General features: G+C 45.3%; 1 protein-coding gene across 2 annotated transcripts in view; it reads left to right on the forward strand.

Moving 5' to 3' along the window:
- The first annotated feature begins 1,154 nt into the window (after positions 1-1,154).
- The window catches only part of LOC110512399 (dihydropyrimidinase), a 51,727-nt gene continuing 30,977 nt past the window's right edge, over positions 1,155-21,904 (forward strand). Inside the window, exons 1-3 of one of the 2 annotated variants that reach the window (XM_036971061.1) lie at positions 1,156-1,755; positions 6,908-7,066; positions 8,012-8,191. In XM_036971061.1, coding sequence (XP_036826956.1) covers positions 1,477-1,755; positions 6,908-7,066; positions 8,012-8,191 — 618 coding nt within the window. In that variant the 5' untranslated portion in view covers positions 1,156-1,476. Of the gene's footprint in view, positions 1,756-6,907; positions 7,067-8,011; positions 8,192-21,904 lie in introns of both variants that reach the window. The other variant, XM_021592813.2, reaches the window with a different exon arrangement.

Genomic DNA, 21,904 nt, shown 5'->3' on the forward strand with positions numbered 1-21,904 from the left:
CCATTTTGGCACTTTTTCATTCATATCACCTTCTGCTCAGTTTAGCATTCCCAGGATATATATTTTTTACAGTTACACCTGACCTGTGTAGTACAGGGAAGAACAACAAGGCTCAACAGCAGCTTTCTAAATCCACCCAGAATCGGAACTTTCTTCATGCCGCATCGAGAGTTTCTGTTAGTAACAAGATGCCACTGCTGCCTCATTGGTTTGTCTCCTACTGATTAGGGCTCTCATCTTATGTAAATCCTCTTAAGTCACATGTTATTGTGTATTGAAGTACTGTGAAGGTTAGGTGTTTCCTAAGCCCTGTGCACTGCCTTATCTCCCAGCCACATGCATCTTTGTCCCTCCAATGTCTCTGTTTTTTTATTCTATTTTTAATACACTAATGGATGAAAAAAGTTGTGGGAACTGAACTGATGTGATGTTCTTGTTGACAACCAATCCACTGCACTGAAATGCTAATCTCTCCCAGTGGCTAACAACAAAAACAGTTCAGGAGACACAGGGATGTGACGTGTTGAGTGCTCCAGGAACATCACAATGTTATCTGAAAGTCTGTGGTTTTAGTTTACCTACTGAATGCAAGTTTTCTGTCATTCTAAACATTTTGCCATGGGGTGGAGAGACATTTTTGCCATTTTAAAGCTAATTTCCTGAAATTCTGCAACTTTTGCCATGACTTATGTTAATTTGATATCCGAGTGAGAATAACTAACAATATCAATGTGGTCCTTCTGGAGGGTCCCATCATGCCTGGTCGGTAATTCAGCCATGATTACTACAGGTTTAGATAGCTGCTGGGTAACTAATTTAACAATCTAAAAAATGTTAGCTGACGTGCTAATTGCGTGACAGTCGATGACTGACATAACAAGAGGAAAACTGCTGATGCACAACCAAATTTCCACCTTGTCTATTCTACTATTCTAACTCTCAACAGTAAGTTGAGACCCCAGCTGAGTTCCTAGCAGCCGGCATGAGGACCTAGGCAACCGCCTACGTTGCTTAAGCACAGGGCTGACTCTGGCTGTAACCTCAGACTAACCTCATGTCCTGGGAATGTTGGAAAGCAAGAAGTCAGCAATCCATCAATCATTTGCCTATTTGTGGGAAGGGCCGACCGCCCAACATAAAATGAGTGGTCCCTGGAGCTTCATGGAAACAAACACACTTTAGGCCTACTGCAAGTTCATTTCTTTGTCACTTTCTACCAGACAATTTTAACTTGCTCATCTGTGATCTGGATAAATTGAGTGATTTTTTTTATAGTAGTAATATCCTTGGGGACCACGGCCCTGCAAGTCTGGTCAAGTTTTGTAAATAGTGCGAAATCTAGGCTACTTCCTGGGAATGTTTTTTTGTAGGAGGTGTGTCTACTTGTGAAATATTTGTTTGTTGTGTAACCCATACCTAAGTGACATTCTAGACCTACGCCCAGTGTGTCCCATACCTAAGTGACATTATAGACCTATGCCCAGCGCTTCTAAAAGGGAAAGAATGTTAAACCAAAGCAGGATCCTTATAAAAGGAGGGAAAATTGTGAACGAGGATTGCTCCATTATCAGCGATGTCTACATTGAAGACGGAAGAATTAAAGAAGTCGGATTAAACCTCCAAATCCCTGCTGGAGTTACCGTTATAGATGCCACAGATAAACTGGTGATACCGGGTGGTATCGATACCCATACCCACATGGAGTTGGCATTTATGGGCACCAAAGCAGTAGATGATTTCCATATTGGAACTAAGGTGAGAATACTTTTGTGTTGCACTGTGTGTAGGCTCTGGGTTAATGGAGTTTGCTTGATTTCACTGCATAAGGACAATTCACAAGTAAAATCTGACAAAAATAATTACAGTTCCTTCAGAAAGTATCCATACATACCCCTTGACTTATTCCACATTTTGTTGCCTGAATTCTACATTTATTAAATTGATTTATTTCTCTCCCATCCCATCTACACACCAGCAACTCATAATGACAAAGTGAAAAGATGTTCACAAATAAATGTATATAAGTATTAACACCCCTGAGTCAATACTTTGTAGAAGAACAGTGATTACACCTGTGAGTCTTTCTGGGTAAGTCTCGAAGAGCTTTCCACACCTGGATTGTGCAACATTTGCACATTCGTCTTTTCAAAATTCTTCAAGCTCTGTCAAATTTGTTGTTAATCATTGATAGACAACCATTTATAGGTATTGCTATAGATCTTCAAGTAGATTTAAGTCAAAACTGCAACTCAGGAATGTTCACTGACTGCTTGGTAAGCAACTCCAGTGTAAATTTGGCCTTGTGTTTTAGGTTATTGTCATGCTGAAAGGTGAATTCATCTCCCAGTGTCTGGTAGAAAGCAGACTGAACCAGGTTTTCCTCTAGGATCTTGCCTGTGCTTAGCTCCATTCAGTTGGTTCTTTATCCTAGCATACTCATAACATGATGCAGCCACCACTATGCTTGAAAATGTTGTATTGGATTTGCTCCAAACATAACACTTTGTATTGAGGGCAAAACGTGAATTGCTTTGCCACAAGTTTAACAGTATTACTTTAGTGCCTTGTTTCAAACAGGATGCATGTTTTGGAATGTTTTTATCCAGTATAAGCTACCTTATTTTCACTCTGTCAATTAGGTTACTATTGTGGAGTAACTACAATGTTGTTGATCCATCCTCAGTTTTCTTCTATCTCAGCCTTTAAACTCTGTAACTGTTCATGGTGAAATCCCTGAACAGTTTCCTTCCTCTCCGGCAACTGAGTTAGGAAGGACGCCTGTATCTTTGTAGTGATTGGGTGTATTGATACACTATCCAAAGTGTAATTAATAACTTTACCATGCTCAAAATGATATTCAATGTCTGCATTTTTTTACACATCTACTAATAGGTGCCCTTCTTTGCGAGGCATTGGAAAACCTCCCTAATCTTTGTGGTTGAATCTGTGTTTGAAATTCATTGTTCGACTGAGGGACCTTACATATAATTGTGTATGTGGGGTACAGAGATGAGGTATTCATTCAAAAATCATGTTAAACACTATTATTGCACACAGAGTGAATCCATGCAACTTATTATGTGACTTGTTTAGCACGTTTTTATTCCTGAACTCATTTAGGCTTGACATAACAAAGTGGTTGAATACTTATTGACTCTATCAGGTTTCAGGTACGACCCAGATGCAGACAGTGTCGAAGAAACAAAATAGTAGAGGGGCAGACAAACGACAGATCAAAGTCAGGCAGAGGTCTGTAATCCAGAGAGGATGCAAAAGGTCCAGAACGGCAGGCAGTCTCAGGGTCAGGGCAGGCAGTCTCAGGGTCAGGACAGGCAGTCTCAGGGTCAGGACAGGCAGTCTCAGGGTCAGGACAGGCAGTCTCAGGGTCAGGACAGGCAGTCTCAGGGTCAGGGCAGGCAGGCTCAGGGTCAGGGCAGGCAGGGGTCAGTAATCCAGTGAGGTGGGGCAAGGTATAGAATGGCAGGCAGTCTCGGGGTCAGGGCAGGCAGAGGTCAGTAATCTAGTGAGGTGGGGCAAGGTATAGAATGGCAGGCAGGCTCAGGGTCAGGGCAGGCAGAGGTCAGTAATCTGGTGAGGTGGGGCAAGGTATAGAATGGCAGGCAGGCTCAGGGTCAGGGCAGGCAGTCTCAGGGTCAGGGTCAGGGTCAGTGTCAGGGTCAGGGTCAGGGCAGGCAGAGGTCAGTAATCTAGTGAGGTGGGGCAAGGTATAGAATGGCAGGCAGGCTCAGGGTCAGGGCAGGCAGTGGTCAGTAATCTAGTGAGGTGGGGCAAGGTATAGAATGGCAGGCAGGCTCAGGGTCAGGGCAGACAGTCTCAGGGTCAGGGTCAGGGTCAGGGTCAGGGCAGGCAGTGGTCAGTAATCTAGTGAGGTGGGGCAAGGTATAGAATGGCAGGCAGGCTCAGGGTCAGGGCAGGCAGTCTCAGGGTCAGGGTCAGGGTCAAGGTCAGGGCAGGCAGTCTCAGTCTCAGGGTCAGGGTCAGGGCAGGCAGTCTCAGTCTCAGGGTCAGGGTCAGGGCAGGCAGTCTCAGGGTCAGGGCAGGCAGTCTCAGGGTCAGGGTCAGGGCAGGCAGTCTCAGTCTCAGGGTCAGGGCAGGCAGTCTCAGGGTCAGGGTCAGGGTCAGGGCAGGCAGTCTCAGTCTCAGGGTCAGGGTCACGGCAGGCAGTCTCAGGGTCAGGGTCAGGGTCAGGGCAGGCAGTCTCAGGGTCAGGGCAGGCAGTCTCAGGGTCAGGGTCAGGGTCAGGGCAGGCAGTCTCAGTCTCAGGGTCAGGGTCAGGGCAGGCAGTCTCAGGGTCAGGGTCAGGGTCAGGGCAGGCAGTCTCAGGGTCAGGGTCAGTGTCAGGGCAGGCAGTCTCAGGGTCAGGGTCAGGGTCGGGGCAGGCAGAGGTCAGTAATCCAGAGAGGGTGCAAAAGGTCCAGGCAAATTTTTAAGCACATTTTTACTCCTGAACTTATGTAGGCTTGCCATAACAAGACATTTCAGCTGTTCATTTTTAATTCATATGTAAACATTTTGAAAAACATAATTCCACTTTTATATTATGGGGTATTGTGTGTAGAAATGTAATCCATTTTAAATTTCGGCTGTAACACAACAACATGTGGGTGTGAATACTGGGTGTGAATACTTTTCTGTATTACAGGTGGGCTGCATAAAACCCCATTTAATGAAGTTTAAAACATACTGTACCTTTACATATTTAAAAACATGTAGGATATTAAACAAAAAAAGCATTGTAAGGTGCAGTAGATGCTGCAGATACTGTAAATAAAGTTGTACCTGTGGATGTATTTCAAGGCATATCTTCAAACTCAGTGCCACTTTGCTTGACATCATGGGAAAATCAAAAGAAATCAGCCAAGACCTCAGAAACGCCTAAAGGTACCACGTTCATCTTTATAAACACCATGGGACCACGCTGCTGTCATACCGCTCAGGAAGGAGACGTGTTCTGTCTCCTAGAGATTAACATACTTTGGTGAGAAAAGTGCAAATCAATCCCAGAACAACAGCAAAGGACCTTGTGAAGATGCTGGAGGAAACAGGTACAAAAGTATCTATATCCACAGTAAAACGAGTCCTCTATCGACATAACCTGAAAGGCTGCTCAGCAAGGAAGAAGCCACTGCTCCAAAACCGCCATAAAAAAATCCAGATAAAACAAAAATAGAACTGTTTGGCCATAATGACCATCGTTATCTTTGGAGGAGAAAGGTGGAGGCTTGCAAGCCAAAGCACACCATCCCAACCGTGAAGCACAGGGATGGCAGCATCATGTTGTGGGGTGCGTTGCTGCAGGAGGGACTGGTGCACTTCACAAAATAGATGGCAACATGAGGGAGGAAACTAATGTGGATATATTGAAGCAACATCTCAAGACATCAGTCAGGAAGTTAAATCTGATGTTAAATGGGTCTTCCAAATGGACAATGACCCAAGCATACTTCCAAAGTTGTAGCAAAATGGCTTAAGGACAACAAAGTCAAGGTATTGGAGTGGCCATCACAAAGCCCTGACCTCAATCCTATAGAAAATATGTGGGCAGAACTGAAACAGCATGTGCGAACAAGGAGGCCTACAAACCTGACTCAGTTACACCAGCTCTGTCAGGAGGAATGGGCCAAAATTCACCAAAAGAAGAAGAAGCTTGTAGAAGGCTACCTGAAATGTTTGACCCAAGTTAAACAATTTAAAGGCAATGCTACCAAATACTAATTGAGTGTATGTATAAACTTCTGACCCACTGGGAATGTGATGAAAGAAATAAAAGCTGAAACGAATCATTCTCTCTACTATTATTCTGACATTTCACATTCTTAAAATAAAGTGGTGATCCTAACTGACCTAAAACAGGGACTTTTTACTAGGATTAAATGTCAGAAATTGTGAAAAACTGAGTTTAAATGTATTTGGCTAAGGTGTATGTACACTTCCGACTTCAACTGTATCTTGATCCATGGAACCTAAACCCTGTTCTGTGTATCGTTATCCATGGAACCTGAGCCCTGTTCTGCGTATCTTTATCCATGGAACCTAAACCCTGTTTTGTGTATCTTTATCCATGGAAACTGAACCCTGTTCTGTGTATCTTTATCCATGGAACCTGAACCCTGTTCTGTGTATCCTTATCCAGGCTGCCCTGGAAAGTGGCAGGAGGCACTATCATGATCCTGGACTACACTCTAACCCCCCCCCCCCCCCCCCCCCCCCTCCATATCCACCCCTCTCTAAACCCTAACCTATCTACAGTATACCCTAACCCTGCTCTCTGTACCCAGGCTGCCCTGGTAGGAGGGACCACTCTACTGGATATATCCCATACAACCCCCTAAACCCTAACCCCCTCTCTAAACCCTAACCCTGCTCTCTGTTCCCAGGCTGCCCTAGTAGTAGCGACCACCCTACTGGATATACCCCATAAAACCCCCTAAACCCTAACCCCCTCTCTAAACCCTAACCCTGCTCTCTGTTCCCAGGCTGCCCTGGTAGTAGCGACCACCCTACTGGATATACCCCATACCCCATGCCACCCCCTAAACCCTAACCCCCTCTCTAAACCCGAACTCTGCTCTCTGTTCCCAGGCTGCCCTGGCAGGAGGGACCACCCTACTGGATATACCCCATACCACCCCCTAAACCCTAACCCCCACTCTAAACCCTAACCCTGCTCTCTGTTCCCAGGCTGCCCTGGTAGTAGCGACCACCCTATTGGATATACCCCATACCCCATACCACCCCCTAAACCCTAACCCCCTCTCTAAACCCAAACTCTGCTCTCTGTTCCCAGGCTGCCCTGGCAGGAGGGACCACCCTACTGGATATACCCCATACCACCCCCTAAACCCTAACCCCCTCTCTAAACCCGAACCCTGCGCTCTGTTCCCAGGCTGCCCTGGCAGGAGGGACCACCATGATCCTAGACTTTGTGATCCCCCAGAGAGGCACGTCTCTGCTGGAGGCCTATGATAGGTGGAGGGTCACTGCTGACGCCAAGGTCTGCTGCGACTACTCCCTCCATGTGGCAGTCACATGGTGGAGCGACAAGGTAGTGCCCCCTGTTATATCTATAATCTATTTTCTATCCTGAAAAAAAGTACACATCAGACTCATGCTCATGTGTGACGAGGTACAGTAGCTTTCCCCGCACCCTGTATTGCTTTACCAAGCAAGAGACTGGGGTTCAGATCCCACGGGTTACATTTGTACAGATATTTACAAAAATTATGAAACATTCCTGTCTCAGACTGAAATGTTTCATTTATTTGTCTTGATCTGTGAATGCTTTGTGAGATTGGGCAGGGTTTAGAACTTTGTTTGTTCTGGCCTGATGCCATCAAATTTTCTGGGATTTTATAAAAGAGCAGACTTGTTTTAAAAATGAGGGACACTGTTACTGTAGATTCAATCCGATCAGCGTTATAGCACAGTTGACATTTAAAGGTAATTTCCGTTTGAGACAAAAAATGTGTTTATGGTGAATGCTGCCTCCTTCAAAGTTGGAATGTTGCCTTTAAAAGGTGCATATCCGACAAATCCCAGCCTTAACCTCTGCAAAATCTACTTTAATTAAAAACTGGGTGGTTCGAGCCCTGAATGCTGATTGGCTGACAGCTGTGGTATATCAGACCATATACCACGGGTATTACAAAACTATTATTTTTACTGCTCTAATTACGTTGGTATACAGTTCATAATAGCAATAAGGCACCTCAGGGGGCTAAGGGCTGTGTCCAGGCACTTCGCGTTGCATTGTGCGTAAGAACAGCCCTTAGCCGTGGTACAGTATATTGGCTATATACCACACCTCATCAGGCCTTATTGCTTAAATAACATCCCAACAGGAAATAGCATGTGGTAATAGACTCCATGGAGACCTGGGATGGACAGTATGTCAATACATGTTTTTTACAGAAATGTTAACAGTCTTATCTCTCAGCATTTAAAAGAAAAGCACGCTAAACTAATTGGCTTTTTGCTAAACCCATTCTAGGTCAAAAAGGAAATGGAGACTTTGGCCAAGGAGAAAGGTGTCAACTCCTTCAAGATGTTCATGGCATACAAGGATGTGTTCATGCTTCAAGACCATGAGCTGTATGCTGCGTTTTCCCAATGCAAAGAGATTGGAGCCATAGCCCAGGTGCACGCAGAGAATGGAGACCTTATTGCAGAGGTATTCCAAAACATTTCTGACCACAACACAGTCAATATGGCTCAAACCAGGGGTTTGTTCAGTCTACTTCAACTTCTGCGACGTTGTGTAACGGTTTGTATTGAACCACACATTGCCTCAAAATGGTACACACCATTCATCAACAGCATTTGAGGTAAGTTTGCTACCGTTAAGTAAGTGTGGTGAGGTGTGCCCTGATCAATTTAAGTGTGACCATTTGAAATCGTAAAAATCGTGCAGCAAACAATACGGTAATTGCCATCTAGGTCACCATAATCACAATAGTCTTCTACTGGACGTTAAGTACATTACCGCTTCTGTTGAAGTTCTGTTCTGTCGCACCCGAGAAAAGACTATGGGTGTGTTAAAAAGGAACCATGGAACCTTGTGGGTAACAAGGTACCAATCCAATATCCCATGAACCAGGACAGAACAAAGGTTAACTAAACAACTGTTGGTGAATACATTATTTTTAAAGGGTCAGTCACGAGTTCCTATTAACTGTCCGCTTAGGTTTAGGTTAATATTTAACCCTGATGTAGCCTAATAGAAGACTAGACTAAAGATACAAGCCATGTAAAACTAACCCTCTCCAAGCCATGTAAAACTAACCCTATCAAAGCCATGTAAAACTAACCCTATCCAAGCCATGTAAAACTAACCCTATCCAAGCCATGTAAAACTAATCTTATCCAAGCCATGTAAAACTAACCTTATCCAAGCCATGTAAAACTAACCCTATCCAAGCCATGTAAAACTAACCCTATGAAAGCCATGCAAATCTAACCTTATCCAGGCCATGCAAAACATACACAACTCAAGCCATGCAAAACTAACCCTATCCAAGCAATGTAAAACTAACCCTATTCAAGTCATGTAAAACTAACTCTGTCCAAGCCATGCAAATATAACCCTATCCAAGCAATGTAAAACTAACCCTATTCAAGTCATGTAAAACTAACTCTGTCCAAGCCATGCAAATCTAACCTTATCCAGGCCATGCAAAACATACACAACTCAAGCCATGCAAAACTAACCCTATTCAAGTCATGTAAAACTAACTCTGTCCAAGCCATGCAAATATAACCCTATCCAAGCAATGTAAAACTAACCCTATTCAAGTCATGTAAAACTAACTCTGTCCAAGCCATGCAAATATAACACTATCCAAGCCATGTAAAACTAACCCCAATCAAGCCATGCAAACCTAACCCTATCCAAGCAATGTTAAACTAACCCTATCCAAACCATGCATAACTAACCCTATCCAAACCATACATAACTAACCCTATCCAAGCATTGTAAAACTAACCCTATCCAAGTCATATAAAACTAACACTATCCAAGCCATGTAAAACATACACTATCCAAGCCATGTAAAACTAACCCTATCCAAGCCATTTAAAACTAACCCTATTCAAGCCATGCAAAACTAACTCTGTCCAAGCCATGCAAATATAACCCTATCCAAGCCATGTAAAACATACACTATCCAAGCCATGTAAAACTAACCCTATCCAAGCCATTTAAAACTAACCCTATCCAAGCCATGCAAATATAACCCTATCCAAGCCATGTAAAACATACACTATCCAAGCCTTGTAAAACAAACCCTATCCAATCCATGTAAAACTAACCCTATGCAAGCCATGTAAAACAAACCCTATCCAATCCATGTAAAACTAACCCCAACCAAGCCATGCAAAACTTACCCTATCCAAACCATGCAAAACTAACCATATCCATGCCATACATGAAAGGCACTTTTATGTATTTGCTGTATGATCGATGAGAAACTCCATATTGCAAATGTACGGCCCCTTACTAGACATCCGCAAATGTTTCTAAAATTCGCAGACGGCGGTGGGCTGTGCACCGGGGCCAGATCTTCCGGGAAGTCATCGAACGAAGTCTCTTGGACATTCCGTTTTATAAATTTTTCAAATTTTGGCCATTTTTCCGCTGTCCCGGTAAATTCCACCAGATGGCGAATGTAATCTTATTGCAAATGTACAAAACATCACCAATCACGACATGGCCATTTCTCCTAAACGGAAAAGACTTCAAAGACGAAACTTGGTGAGCATAGGTTTGGCATAATGGGTAGTTAGCCCAGAAACAAGATGGTGTCGAGGCCTCAACGCTTTTTGAGTTAAGGCCATTTTCCTGGGATTAAAGGTCAAAAACAAAAATATAGCTCTAATTTGATCACTTCACTTCAAAGAACATGAACCTACAGTGTCAGGAAAAAAAGGACCAGCCATTTATCTATCGGAATTTAAGAGAAATTGTACAATGTACAATTGGTGATGCTCAAAGAAATGTGTTTTTTTCCCCAAAAAAGTTACAGATCCAGTTGCGGCGTGTTCAGATGAATCCGTTAAGGTGGGATTCAGAGCTCTGTGAGATTTCTGTGATTTTCTGAATTCACACACACTCATTCAACCCTCTGTAAATCAGTAAATTCTTAACGTAAAGACTTAAAACTCAAAATTCTGTAAGAGCCTACCCCAAGGAGGATATGTTTTTCACTTTCAGCTTCCTGTGTCAACTGGAAGTGCCTTAAATTGGGATCATAGAGGCAGTTTCGAAGGGTTAAAAAGGTCAGATCTTACCAAAACATCATATGTGTGATTAGGGAACCCTCATGAACTGTAAATCAGTCATGTCTTCCATCAGATTTCCAAGAAAAACTCACACACATACACACACACACACACAGCAAGGATGAAGTGACACAGTGTGGGACTTGCAGACACACAGAGCCTGCAATAGTTACCTTCATTCTAACTATCAAATAACCGTCAGACCTAGAGTTCTGAAACTTTAGAAACCTGTTCTTGAGCTCAAGTCAATAGTGTGTGGTGAGTTATGTGGCTCTAGAAGGTTCTCAGACCAAGAAACAGCCTCATACATTTGCAATAACTTCAATTCATTTTGACCATCACGAAAATGACGACATTTAGAAAAGTTCCAGAGTCACAAGATTAGGTGCATTGAAACTGCCTCGGCCCATAGAAATGGACCCCAACGTTTCTGTCTGATAGCTCATTCAAGGACCCCGTAGCAACACCCGGAAAAAAAATATTTTCAGCACCAATTAAGGTAATTGATCGGGCACCGAATGACCTATCGAGCCAAAACTCGGATCCAGGGTTGCCTCACATAGGCCTACACATAATGTCAGAACTGGACCCGCAGCTAGAACATGTGTTTAACATTTTTATTATGGTTTAAAATGGCGCTGTGAATTATGGGCCTGCTCTGAAATATGTGATAGTTGGTTTCTATTCGAGTTGGAAAACGTGGGTTTGGTATCAGATGGTATCAGTTTGGTGTCAGAATGATATCTAATTGACTGATGGATGCTGACTTGCTGGCTGACTTTTGTACATTTGCAATATGTTTAAACAGTGATGAACCATCACCAAAATGACAGACTGAAATCAACACTAAAAATGGCATCACCATAGTCTCTAGGCCGTGCCGAGTTCAACGAGATGCCCCGCTTGACCGTAGCTCACCCTGAGTGCTGCGACCGTGAAAAAAAGTAGGCCCATAATGAAGCCTGGTCCTAAATTTCAGGTGCTTTTGGGGGACAGCGGTGGAACCGTTAGGGTTAGAAGGACAATTCAACCACAGGAATGTTCCAAGATGGCGTAGCAGTCAGACGTCTTTGTCCTGTCGTGTCCCTTGTATATATTGTTTTTTACATATTTTTCTTCGCATATCTTTTAAAATATTTTGCTAAACCTCAACATCTAAAAACTCTCCTGCAACCCGCCTCACCCAATGTAGCGTGGATCTGCATTTTTTTCTTCTAAAGTATCTATATTTACTTTGGATCTGGAATCCCTCAACTGAAGCTAGCCAGCTAACTACCAGCTATCAGTCAGCAAACCATTGCCAGCGGTGTTCAGCTAACCTTCAGCTCGAATAGCTCTCGCCAATTCGAACAACGTGACTCTAACCAGAGCGTAACGGACCTATTATTTTTATCCAAGGATTCCCACCGCAAACTGAACATTTTCATCTGGATCTTCACAACTAGCTAACTGCAAGCCCGGATGACCTCTCCTGGCTAGCGTTTCCATCTACTTAGCTTGAAGCTAGCCCGGCCAGAGCTCCTGTGCTACCAACGAAGCATACTCCTGGGCTACAATATCCAGACCCCTTCTACAGCCGGTACAGGGCATGGAACCCCGCAGATCCCCTACGACTGGAATACCGACATAATCTGCCCGAGGACTCCAACAGGCCCCGCTGAAGGCCCATTATGCTAACCAGCTAGGCCTGCTAGCTACCTAGAGCTACTTGGAACCCTACTAATTCCACGACCGGTCTATCGACGTCACCACATGAAGAGGCAAAAACAGACTTAACCCCATCGCGACGTCCCCCAAAGGCTAACTTTCTAGCCCCTGCTATCTGCTTGCTTGCTAACCCGGCCTGCTAACTGCTAGCCTGCCCCGGTCTACTAACTGCTAGCTTGTTTAGCCCCGGCCTACTAACTGTTAGCTTGTTAGCACAGGCCTGCTAACTGTCTGAATCGCCGTGTCCCCAGCCAGCCCAACCACTCACTGGACCCATATTTATTTTCAATCTCTTTTCGATTTTTAATTTGATTATACCTTCCGGTAACCTGCCTCACCCAATGTGATACGGAATCGCTATTATTTTTAGTTTTAGAACACATTCAAGAACCTCCAGAAGCTAACCAGCTAATTAGCTACAAGCTGTTTAGTCATTGTTAGCAACTGCTAGCGGCTTTTACCTTCGGCATAGCCAGCCCTGTTTTTAGCCTGGATAATACTCGCCATTCTACCAGTATCGAACTGTCTCTCCACAACAATGCCGGATTCCTGCCGTAATCCCTGGACCACTACTTCTGATCTTCACAGCTAGCTTGCACCCAGTACCGAAGCTATCCCTGAGGCCCACCTCCCCACCTCCCGGCCTACTCAGCTGTTCACCCGAACCCCACTCATACACGGCTAGAGCCCAATACTCTGGAGCCCAATACTGGATCCTTGCTGTAAACTCTGGACCTTGGCTAACGCCACTGCCACGAAGCTAGCACCAGTTAGCCGTGAGCCAGGCACATCTGCCTGCTAGCAAACTAAATTATACAATACCTCTTTTGCCATCTGGCTTGGATTCTCTGTCGACACGGCCCCCCCGCCGCACCACCCCAGACCCCCCTACCACCCCCAGGCTACTTACTTTAAACGCTGTGTCGCCCGCGTGCTAGCGTAGTGGCGGCTTCCCTGTTCCATCTACTGCTGCCCCCTGGACACTATGACACTATGATCACTTGGCTACATAGCTGATGCCTGCTGGACTGTCCATTAATCACGGTACTCCATTCTGTTTATTTCTGTTTTATCTGTCAGCGCCAGCCGCGAACTCAGGCTCTGTGTGTAGTTAATCCGACCCTCCGAGCATAGTCATCGCCATTTTACCTGCTGTTGTTGTGTTAGCTGACTAGCTGTTGTAGTCTCACCTATTGTTTTAGCAAGCTCTCCCAATCAAGACCTGCGATTACTTTATGCCTTGCTGTATGTCTCTCTCAATTATCAATATGCCTTGTATACTATTGTTCAGGTTAGTTATCATTGTTTTAGTTTACAATGGAGCCCCTAGTTCCACTCCTCACACCTCTGATACCTCCTTTGTCCCACCTCCCACACATGCGGTGACCTCACCCATTATAACCAGCATGTCCAGAGATACAACCTCTCTTATCATCACCCAGTGCCTGGGCTTACCTCCGCTGTACCCGCACCCCACCATACCCCTGTCTGCACATTATGCCCTGAATATATTCTACCACACCCATAAATCTGCTCCTTTAATTCCTTGTCCCCAACGCTCTAGGCGATCAGTTTTGATAGCCTTTAGCCGCACCCTCATCCTACTCCTCCTCTGTTCCTCGGGTGATGTGGAGGTAAACTCAGGCCCTGCATGTCCCCAGGCACCCTCATTTGTTGACCTCTGTGATCGAAAAAGCCTTGGTTTCATGAATGTTAACATCAGAAGCCTCCTCCCTAAGTTTGTTTTACTCACTGCTTTAGCACACTCTGCCAACACTGATGTCCTTGCCAACCCTGATGTCCTGAATCCTGGCTTAGGAAGGCCACCAAAAAATCTGAGATTTCCATACCCAACTATAACACTTTCCGTCAAGATAGAACTGCCAAAGGGGGAGGAGTTGCAATCTACTGCAGAGATAGCCTGCAAAGTTCTGTTATACTTTCCAGGTCTATGCCCAAACAGTTCGAACTTCTAATTTTAAAATGAATCTCTCCAGAAATAAGTCTCTCACTGTTGCCGCCTGCTACCGACCCCCCTCAGCTCCCAGCTGTGCCTTGGACACCATCTGTGAATTGATCGCCCCCCATCTAGCTTCAGAGTTTGTTCTGTTAGGTGACCTAAACTGGGATATGCTTAACACCCCGGCAGTCCTACAATCTAAGCTAGATGCCCTCAATCTCACACAAATCATCAAGGAACCCACCAGGTACAACCCTAAATCCGTAAACTCCAACAACTACAAGATCGCATAGCAGTTCAGACGTCTTTTGTCCTCGTCTTGTCCTGTATATATATATATATTTACAACTTTTTTCACATACATTTTATTTTTATTTTCCATCAACTCATCTTCAAAACACTCTCCTGCAACCCGCCTCACCAATTTATATTTATAAAAAAGTATTATTTACCTCAGATCTGTAATCCTCCAAGAAGTTAGCCAGAAATTCCAAGAAACTAGCCAGAAACTAGCCAGAAGCTAGCCAGGAGATAGCCCAGAAGCTAATCCAGAAGCTAATCAGAAGCTAGTTAGCTTCTTTACTGGCAAATCGTTAGTATTCAGCTAACCACGGTTTGTGGTCATCAGCTATCCTTTCAGCTCGAAAATCTATCGAAAATCTATCGCCAGTTTTGTATGGCGCAGAGCGGCTCGGAACGGAACATACCGGACCAATTTTTCTCTCCATGTCCCTGGATTTCAACTGCTCTCTGGACATTCATACCCGGATCTCACAGCTAGCTAGCTGCTATCCGTGTGACAATCGGCTTTCGTCGATTCCGGAGCAAACATCAATTATTCCGGTGCTAGCCAGCTCCGTCAATCACTCCTGAGTTCCATCATTCACTCCTGGGCTGCAGTCACCTATCCAAACCCGTTTTACTGCCTACGCGGAGCCCCACCGGGCCTTCATAACTGGACTGCCGACGTTATCTACCTCAAGGAGATCCGGCTGGCTCCTCCGTCGCGACGTTACCTGAACGCCCATCTGCGGCCCGCTAACCGTTAGCTGTCTTACCGGCTGCTATCTGAATAGACAATCGGACAATTTATTTATTTTTATTATTATTATGTTTTCTTCTCAGGCCTCTATAACTATATCTATTGTTCTTATTTTTGTTGTTGTTGTGTGATTTGGATTAATCCCCTCTACCACACGGAACCCCACTAATCTACTGACCGAACGCAAGAGGTGGCTAACAACATACCTCCATCCTATGCTAGCTTGCTACCGATGGCCTGGCTAGCTGTCTAAATCGCCGTGACCCTCAACCAACCTCTCCACTCACTGGACCCTTTTGATCACTCGACTAAGCATGCCTCTCCTTAATGTCAATATGTCTTGTCCATTGCTGTTCTGGTTAGTGTTTATTGGCTTATTTCACTGTAGAGCCTCTAGTCCTGCTCACTATGCCTTATCCAACCTATTAGTTCCACCACCCACACATGCAATGACATCTCCTGGTTTCAATGATGTGTCTAGAGACAATATCTCTCTCTTCATCACTCAATACCTAGGTTTACCTCCACTGTATTCACATCCTACCTTACCTTTGTCTGTACATTATACCTTAATGCTATTTTATCGCCCCCAGAAACCTCCTTTTACTCTCTGTTCCAGACGTTCTAGACGACCAATTCTTATTGCTTTTAGCCGCACCCTTATTCTACTCCTCCTATGTTCCTCTGGCGATGTAGAGGTGAATCCAGGCCCTGCAGTGCCTAGCTCCACTCCTATTCCCCAGGCGCTCTCTTTTGACGACTTCTGTAACCGTAATAGCCTTGGTTTCATGCATGTTAACATTAGAAGCCTCCTCCCTAAGTTTGTTCTATTCACTGCTTTAGCACACTCTGCCAACCCGGATGTTCTAGCTGTGTCTGAATCCTGGCTTAGGAAGACCACCAAAAATTCAGACATTTTAATTCCAAACTACAACATTTTCAGACAAGATAGAATTGCCAAAGGGGGCGGTGTTGCAATCTACTGCAAAGATAGCCTGCAGAGTTCTGTCCTACTATCCAGGTCTGTACCCAAACAATTTGAACTTCTACTTTTAAAAATCCACCTCTCTAAAAACAAGTCTCTCACCGTTGCCGCCTGCTTTAGACCACCCTCTGCCCCCAGCTGTGCTCTGGACACCATATGTGAACTGATTGCCCCCCATCTATCTTCAGAGCTCGTGCTGCTAGGCGACCTAAACTGGAACATGCTTAACACCCCAGCCATCCTATAATCTAAACTTGATGCCCTCAATCTCACACAAATTATCAATGAACCTACCAGGTACCTCCCCAAAGCCTTAAACACGGGCACCCTCATAGATATCATCCTAACCAACTTCCCCTCTAAATACACCTCTGCTGTCTTCAACCAAGATCTCAGCGATCACTGCCTCATTGCCTGCATCCGTAATGGGTCAGCGGTCAAACGACCTCCTCTCATCACTGTAAAACGCTCCCTGAAACACTTCAGCGAGCAGGCCTTTCTAATCGACCTGGCCGGGGTATCCTGGAAGGATATTGACCTCATCACGTCAGTAGAGGATGCCTGGATATTTTTTTAAAATGCCTTCTTAACCATCTTAAATAAACATGCCCCATTCAAGAAATTTAGAACCAGGAACAGATATAGCCCTTGGTTCTCCCCAGACCTGACTGCCCTTAACCAACACAAAAACATCCTATGGCGTTCTGCATTAGCATCGAACAGCCCCCGTGATATGCAGCTGTTCAGGGAAGCTAGAAACCATTATACACAGGCAGTTAGAAAAGCCAAGGCTAGCTTTTTCAAGCAGAAATTTGCTTCTTGCAACACTAACTCAAAAAGTTCTGGGACACTGTAAAGTCCATGGAGAATAAGAACACCTCCTCCCAGCTGCCCACTGCACTGAAGATAGGAAACACTGTCACCACTGATAAATCCACCATAATTGAACATTTCAATAAGCATTTTTCTACTGCTGGCCATGCTTTCCACCTGGCTACTCCTACCCCTGTCAACAGCACTGCACCCCCAACAGCAACTCGCCCAAGCCTTCCCCATTTCTCCTTCTCCCAAATCCATTCAGCTGATGTTCTGAAAGAGCTGCAAAATCTGGACCCCTACAAATCAGCCGGGCTAGACAATCTGGACCCTTTCTTTCTAAAATTATCTGCCGAAATTGTTGCCACCCCTATTACTAGCCTGTTCAACCTCTCTTTCGTGTCGTCTGAGATTCCCAAAGATTGGAAAGCAGCTGCGGTCATCCCCCTCTTCAAAGGGGGGGACACTCTTGACCCAAACTGCTACAGACCTATATCTATCCTACCATGCCTTTCTAAGGTCTTCGAAAGCCAAGTCAACAAACAGATTACCGACCATTTCAAATCTCACCATACCTTCTCTGCTATGCAATCTGGTTTCAGAGCTGGTCATGGGTGGACCTCAGCCACGCTCAGGGTCCTAAACGATATCTTAACCGCCATCGATAAGAAACATTACTGTGCAGCCGTATTCATTGATCTGGCCAAGGCTTTCGACTCTGTCAATCACCACATCCTCATCGGCAGACTCAACAGCCTTGGTTTCTCAAATGATTGCCTCGCCTGGTTCACCAACTACTTCTCTGATAGAGTTCAGTGAGTCAAATCAGAGGGTCTGTTGTCCGGACCTCTGGCAGTCTCTATGGGGGTGCCACAGGGTTCAATTCTTGGACCGACTCTCTTCTCTGTATACATCAATGAGGTCGCTCTTGCTGCTGGTGAGTCTCTGATCCACCTCTACGCAGACGACACCATTCTGTATACTTCCGGCCCTTCTTTGGACACTGTGTTAACAAACCTCCAGGCAAGCTTCAATGCCATACAACTCTCCTTCCGTGGCCTCAAATTGCTCTTAAATACAAGTAAAACTAAATGCATGCTCTTCAACCGATCGCTACCTGCACCTACCCGCCTGTCCAACATCACTACTCTGGACGGCTCTGACTTAGAATACGTGGACAACTACAAATACTTAGGTGTCTGGTTAGACTGTAAACTCTCCTTCCAGACCCATATCAAACATCTCCAATCCAAAGTTAAATCTAGAATTGGCTTCCTATTTTGCAACAAAGCACCCTTCACTCATGCTGCCAAACATACCCTTGTAAAACTGACCATCCTACCAATCCTCGACTTTGGCGATGTCATTTACAAAATAGCCTCCAATACCCTACTCAAGAAATTGGATGCAGTCTATCACAGTGCAATCCGTTTTGTCACCAAAGCCCCATATACTACCCACCATTGCGACCTGTACGCTCTCGTTGGCTGGCCCTCGCTTCATACTCGTCGCCAAACCCACTGGCTCCATGTCATCTACAAGACCCTAATGGGTAACGTCCCCCCTTATCTCAGCTCGCTGGTCACCATAGCATCTCCCACCTGTAGCACACGCTCCAGCAGGTATATCTCTCTAGTCACCCCCAAAACCAATTCTTTCTTTGGCCGCCTCTCTTTCCAGTTCTCTGCTGCCAATGACTGGAACGAACTACAAAAATCTCTGAAACTGGAAACACTTATCTCCCTCACTAGCTTTAAGCACCAACTGTCAGAGCAGCTCACAGATTACTGCACCTGTACATAGCCCACCTATAATTTAGCCCAAACAACTACCTCTTTCCCAACTGTATTTAATTTATTTATTTATTTTGCTCCTTTGCACCCCATTATTTTTATTTCTACTTTGCACATTCTTCCATTGCAAAACTACCATTCCAGTGTTTTACTTGCTATATTGTATTTACCTTGCCACCATGGCCTTTTTTGCCTTTACCTCCCTTCTCACCTCATTTGCTCACATTGTATATAGACTTGTTTATACTGTATTATTGACTGTATGTTTGTTTTACTCCATGTGTAACTCTGTGTCGTTGTATCTGTCGAACTGCTTTGCTTTATCTTGGCCAGGTCGCAATTGTAAATGAGAACTTGTTCTCAACTTGCCTACCTGGTTAAATAAAGATAAAATAAATAAATAAAAACATGGGCACCCTAATTGACATTATCCTGACCAACTTGCCCTCTAAATACACCTCTGCTGTCTTCAATCAGGATCTCAGCGATCACTGCCTCATTGCCTGAATCCGATACAGGTCCGCGGTCCCTAAAACACTTCTGCGAGCAGGCCTTTCTAATCGACCTGGCCCGGGTATCCTGGAAGGATATTGACCTCATCCCGTCAGTTGAGGATGCCTGGTCATTCTTTAAAAGTAACTTCCTCACCATCTTAGACAAGCATGCTCCGTTCAAAAAATGCAGAACTAAGAACAGATATAGCCCTTGGTTCACTCCAAACCTGACTGCCCTCGACCAGCACAAAAACATCCTGTGGCGGACTGCAATAGCATCGAATAGTCCCCGCGATATGCAACTGTTCAGGGAAGTCAGGAGCCAATATACACAGTCAGGCTAGGTACTGAGGCTAGGTAACACGGTCACCACGATAAATCCGTGATAATCGAAAACTTCAACAAGCATTTCTCAACGACTGGCCATGCCTTCCTCCCGGCTGCTCCAACCTCGGCCAACAGCTCCGCCCCCCCTTCAGCTACTCTCCCACGCCTCCCCAGCTTCTCTTTCACCCAAATCCAGATAGCAGATGTTCTGAAAGAGCTGCAAAACCTGGACCCGTACAAATCAGCTGGGCTTGACAATCTGGACCCTCTATTTCTGAAACTGTCTGCCGCTATTGTCGCAACCCCTATTACCAGCCTGTTCAACCTCTACTTCGTATCATCTGAGATCCCCAAGGATTGGAAAGCTGCCATGGTCATCCCCCTCTTCATAGGGGGAGACACCCTGGACCCAAACTGTTACAGACCTATATCCATCCTGCCCTGCCTATCTAAGGTCTTTGAAAGCCAAGTCAACAAACAGATCACTGACCATCTTGAATCCCACCGTACCTTCTCCGCTGTGCAATCCGGTTTCCGAGCCGGTCACTGGTGCACCTCAGCCACACTCACGGTACTAAATGATATCATAACTGCCATCGATAAAAGACAGTACTGTGCAGCCGTCTTCATCGACCTGGCCAAGGCTTTCGACTCTGTTAATCACCATATTCTTATCGGCAGACTCAGTAGCCTCGGTTTTTCTAATGACTGCCTTGCCTGGTTCACCAACTACTTTGCAGACAGAGTTCAGTGTGTCAAATCGGAGGGCATGTTGTCCGGTCCTCTGGCAGTCTCTATGGGGGTGCCACAGGGTTAAATTCTCGGGCCGACTCTTTTCTCGTGTATATATCAATGATGTTGCTCTTGCTGTGGGCGATTCCCTGATCCACCTCTACGCAGATGACACCATTCTGTATACTTCTGGCCCTTCCTTGGACCCTGTGCTATCTAACCTCCGAACCAAATCAAATCAAATCAAATCAAATTTATTTATATAGCCCTTCGTACATCAGCTGATATCTCAAAGTGCTGTACAGAAACCCAGCCTAAAACCCCAAACAGCAAGCAATGCAGGTGTAGAAACACGGTGGCTAGGAAAAACTCCCTAGAAAGGACAAAACCTAGGAAGAAACCTAGAGAGGAACCAGGCTATGTGGGGTGGCCAGTCCTCTTCTGGCTGTGCCGGGTGGAGATTATAACAAAACATGGTCAAGATGTTCAAATGTTCATAAATGACCAGCATGGTCGAATAATAATAAGGCAGAACAGTTGAAACTGGAGCAGCAGCACAGCCAGGTGGACTGGGGACAGCAAGGAGTCATCATGTCAGGTAGTCCTGGGGCATGGTCCTAGGGCTCAGGTCCTCCGAGAGAGAGAAAGAAAGAGAGAATTAGAGAGAGCATATGTGGGATGGCCAGTCCTCTTCTGGCTGTGCCGGGTGGAGATTATAACAGAACATGGCCAAGATGTTAAAATGTTCATAAATGACCAGCATGGTCGAATAATAATAAGGCAGAACAGTTGAAACTGGAGCAGCAGCACAGCCAGGTGGACTGGGGACAGCAAGGAGTCATCATGTCAGGTAGTCCTGGGGCATGGTCCTAGGGCTCAGGTCCTCCGAGAGAGAGAAAGAGAGAAGGAGAGAATTAGAGAACGCACACTTAGATTCACACAGGACACCAAATAGGACAGGAGAAGTACTCCAGATATAACAAACTGACCCTAGCCCCCCGACACATAAACTACTGCAGCATAAATACTGGAGGCTGAGACAGGAGGGGTCAGGAGACACTGTGGCCCACTCCGAGGACACCCCCGGACAGGGCCAAACAGGAAGGATATAACCCCACCCACTTTGCCAAAGCACAGCCCCCACACCACTAGAGGGATATCTTCAACCACCAACTTACCATCCTGAGACAAGGCTGAGTATAGCCCACAAAGACCTCCGCCACGGCACAACCCAAGGGGGGGGAGGGGGGG

This window comes from Oncorhynchus mykiss, chromosome 3 (assembly GCF_013265735.2).
Source record: "Oncorhynchus mykiss isolate Arlee chromosome 3, USDA_OmykA_1.1, whole genome shotgun sequence".
Classification (NCBI taxonomy): Eukaryota; Metazoa; Chordata; class Actinopteri; order Salmoniformes; family Salmonidae; genus Oncorhynchus; species Oncorhynchus mykiss.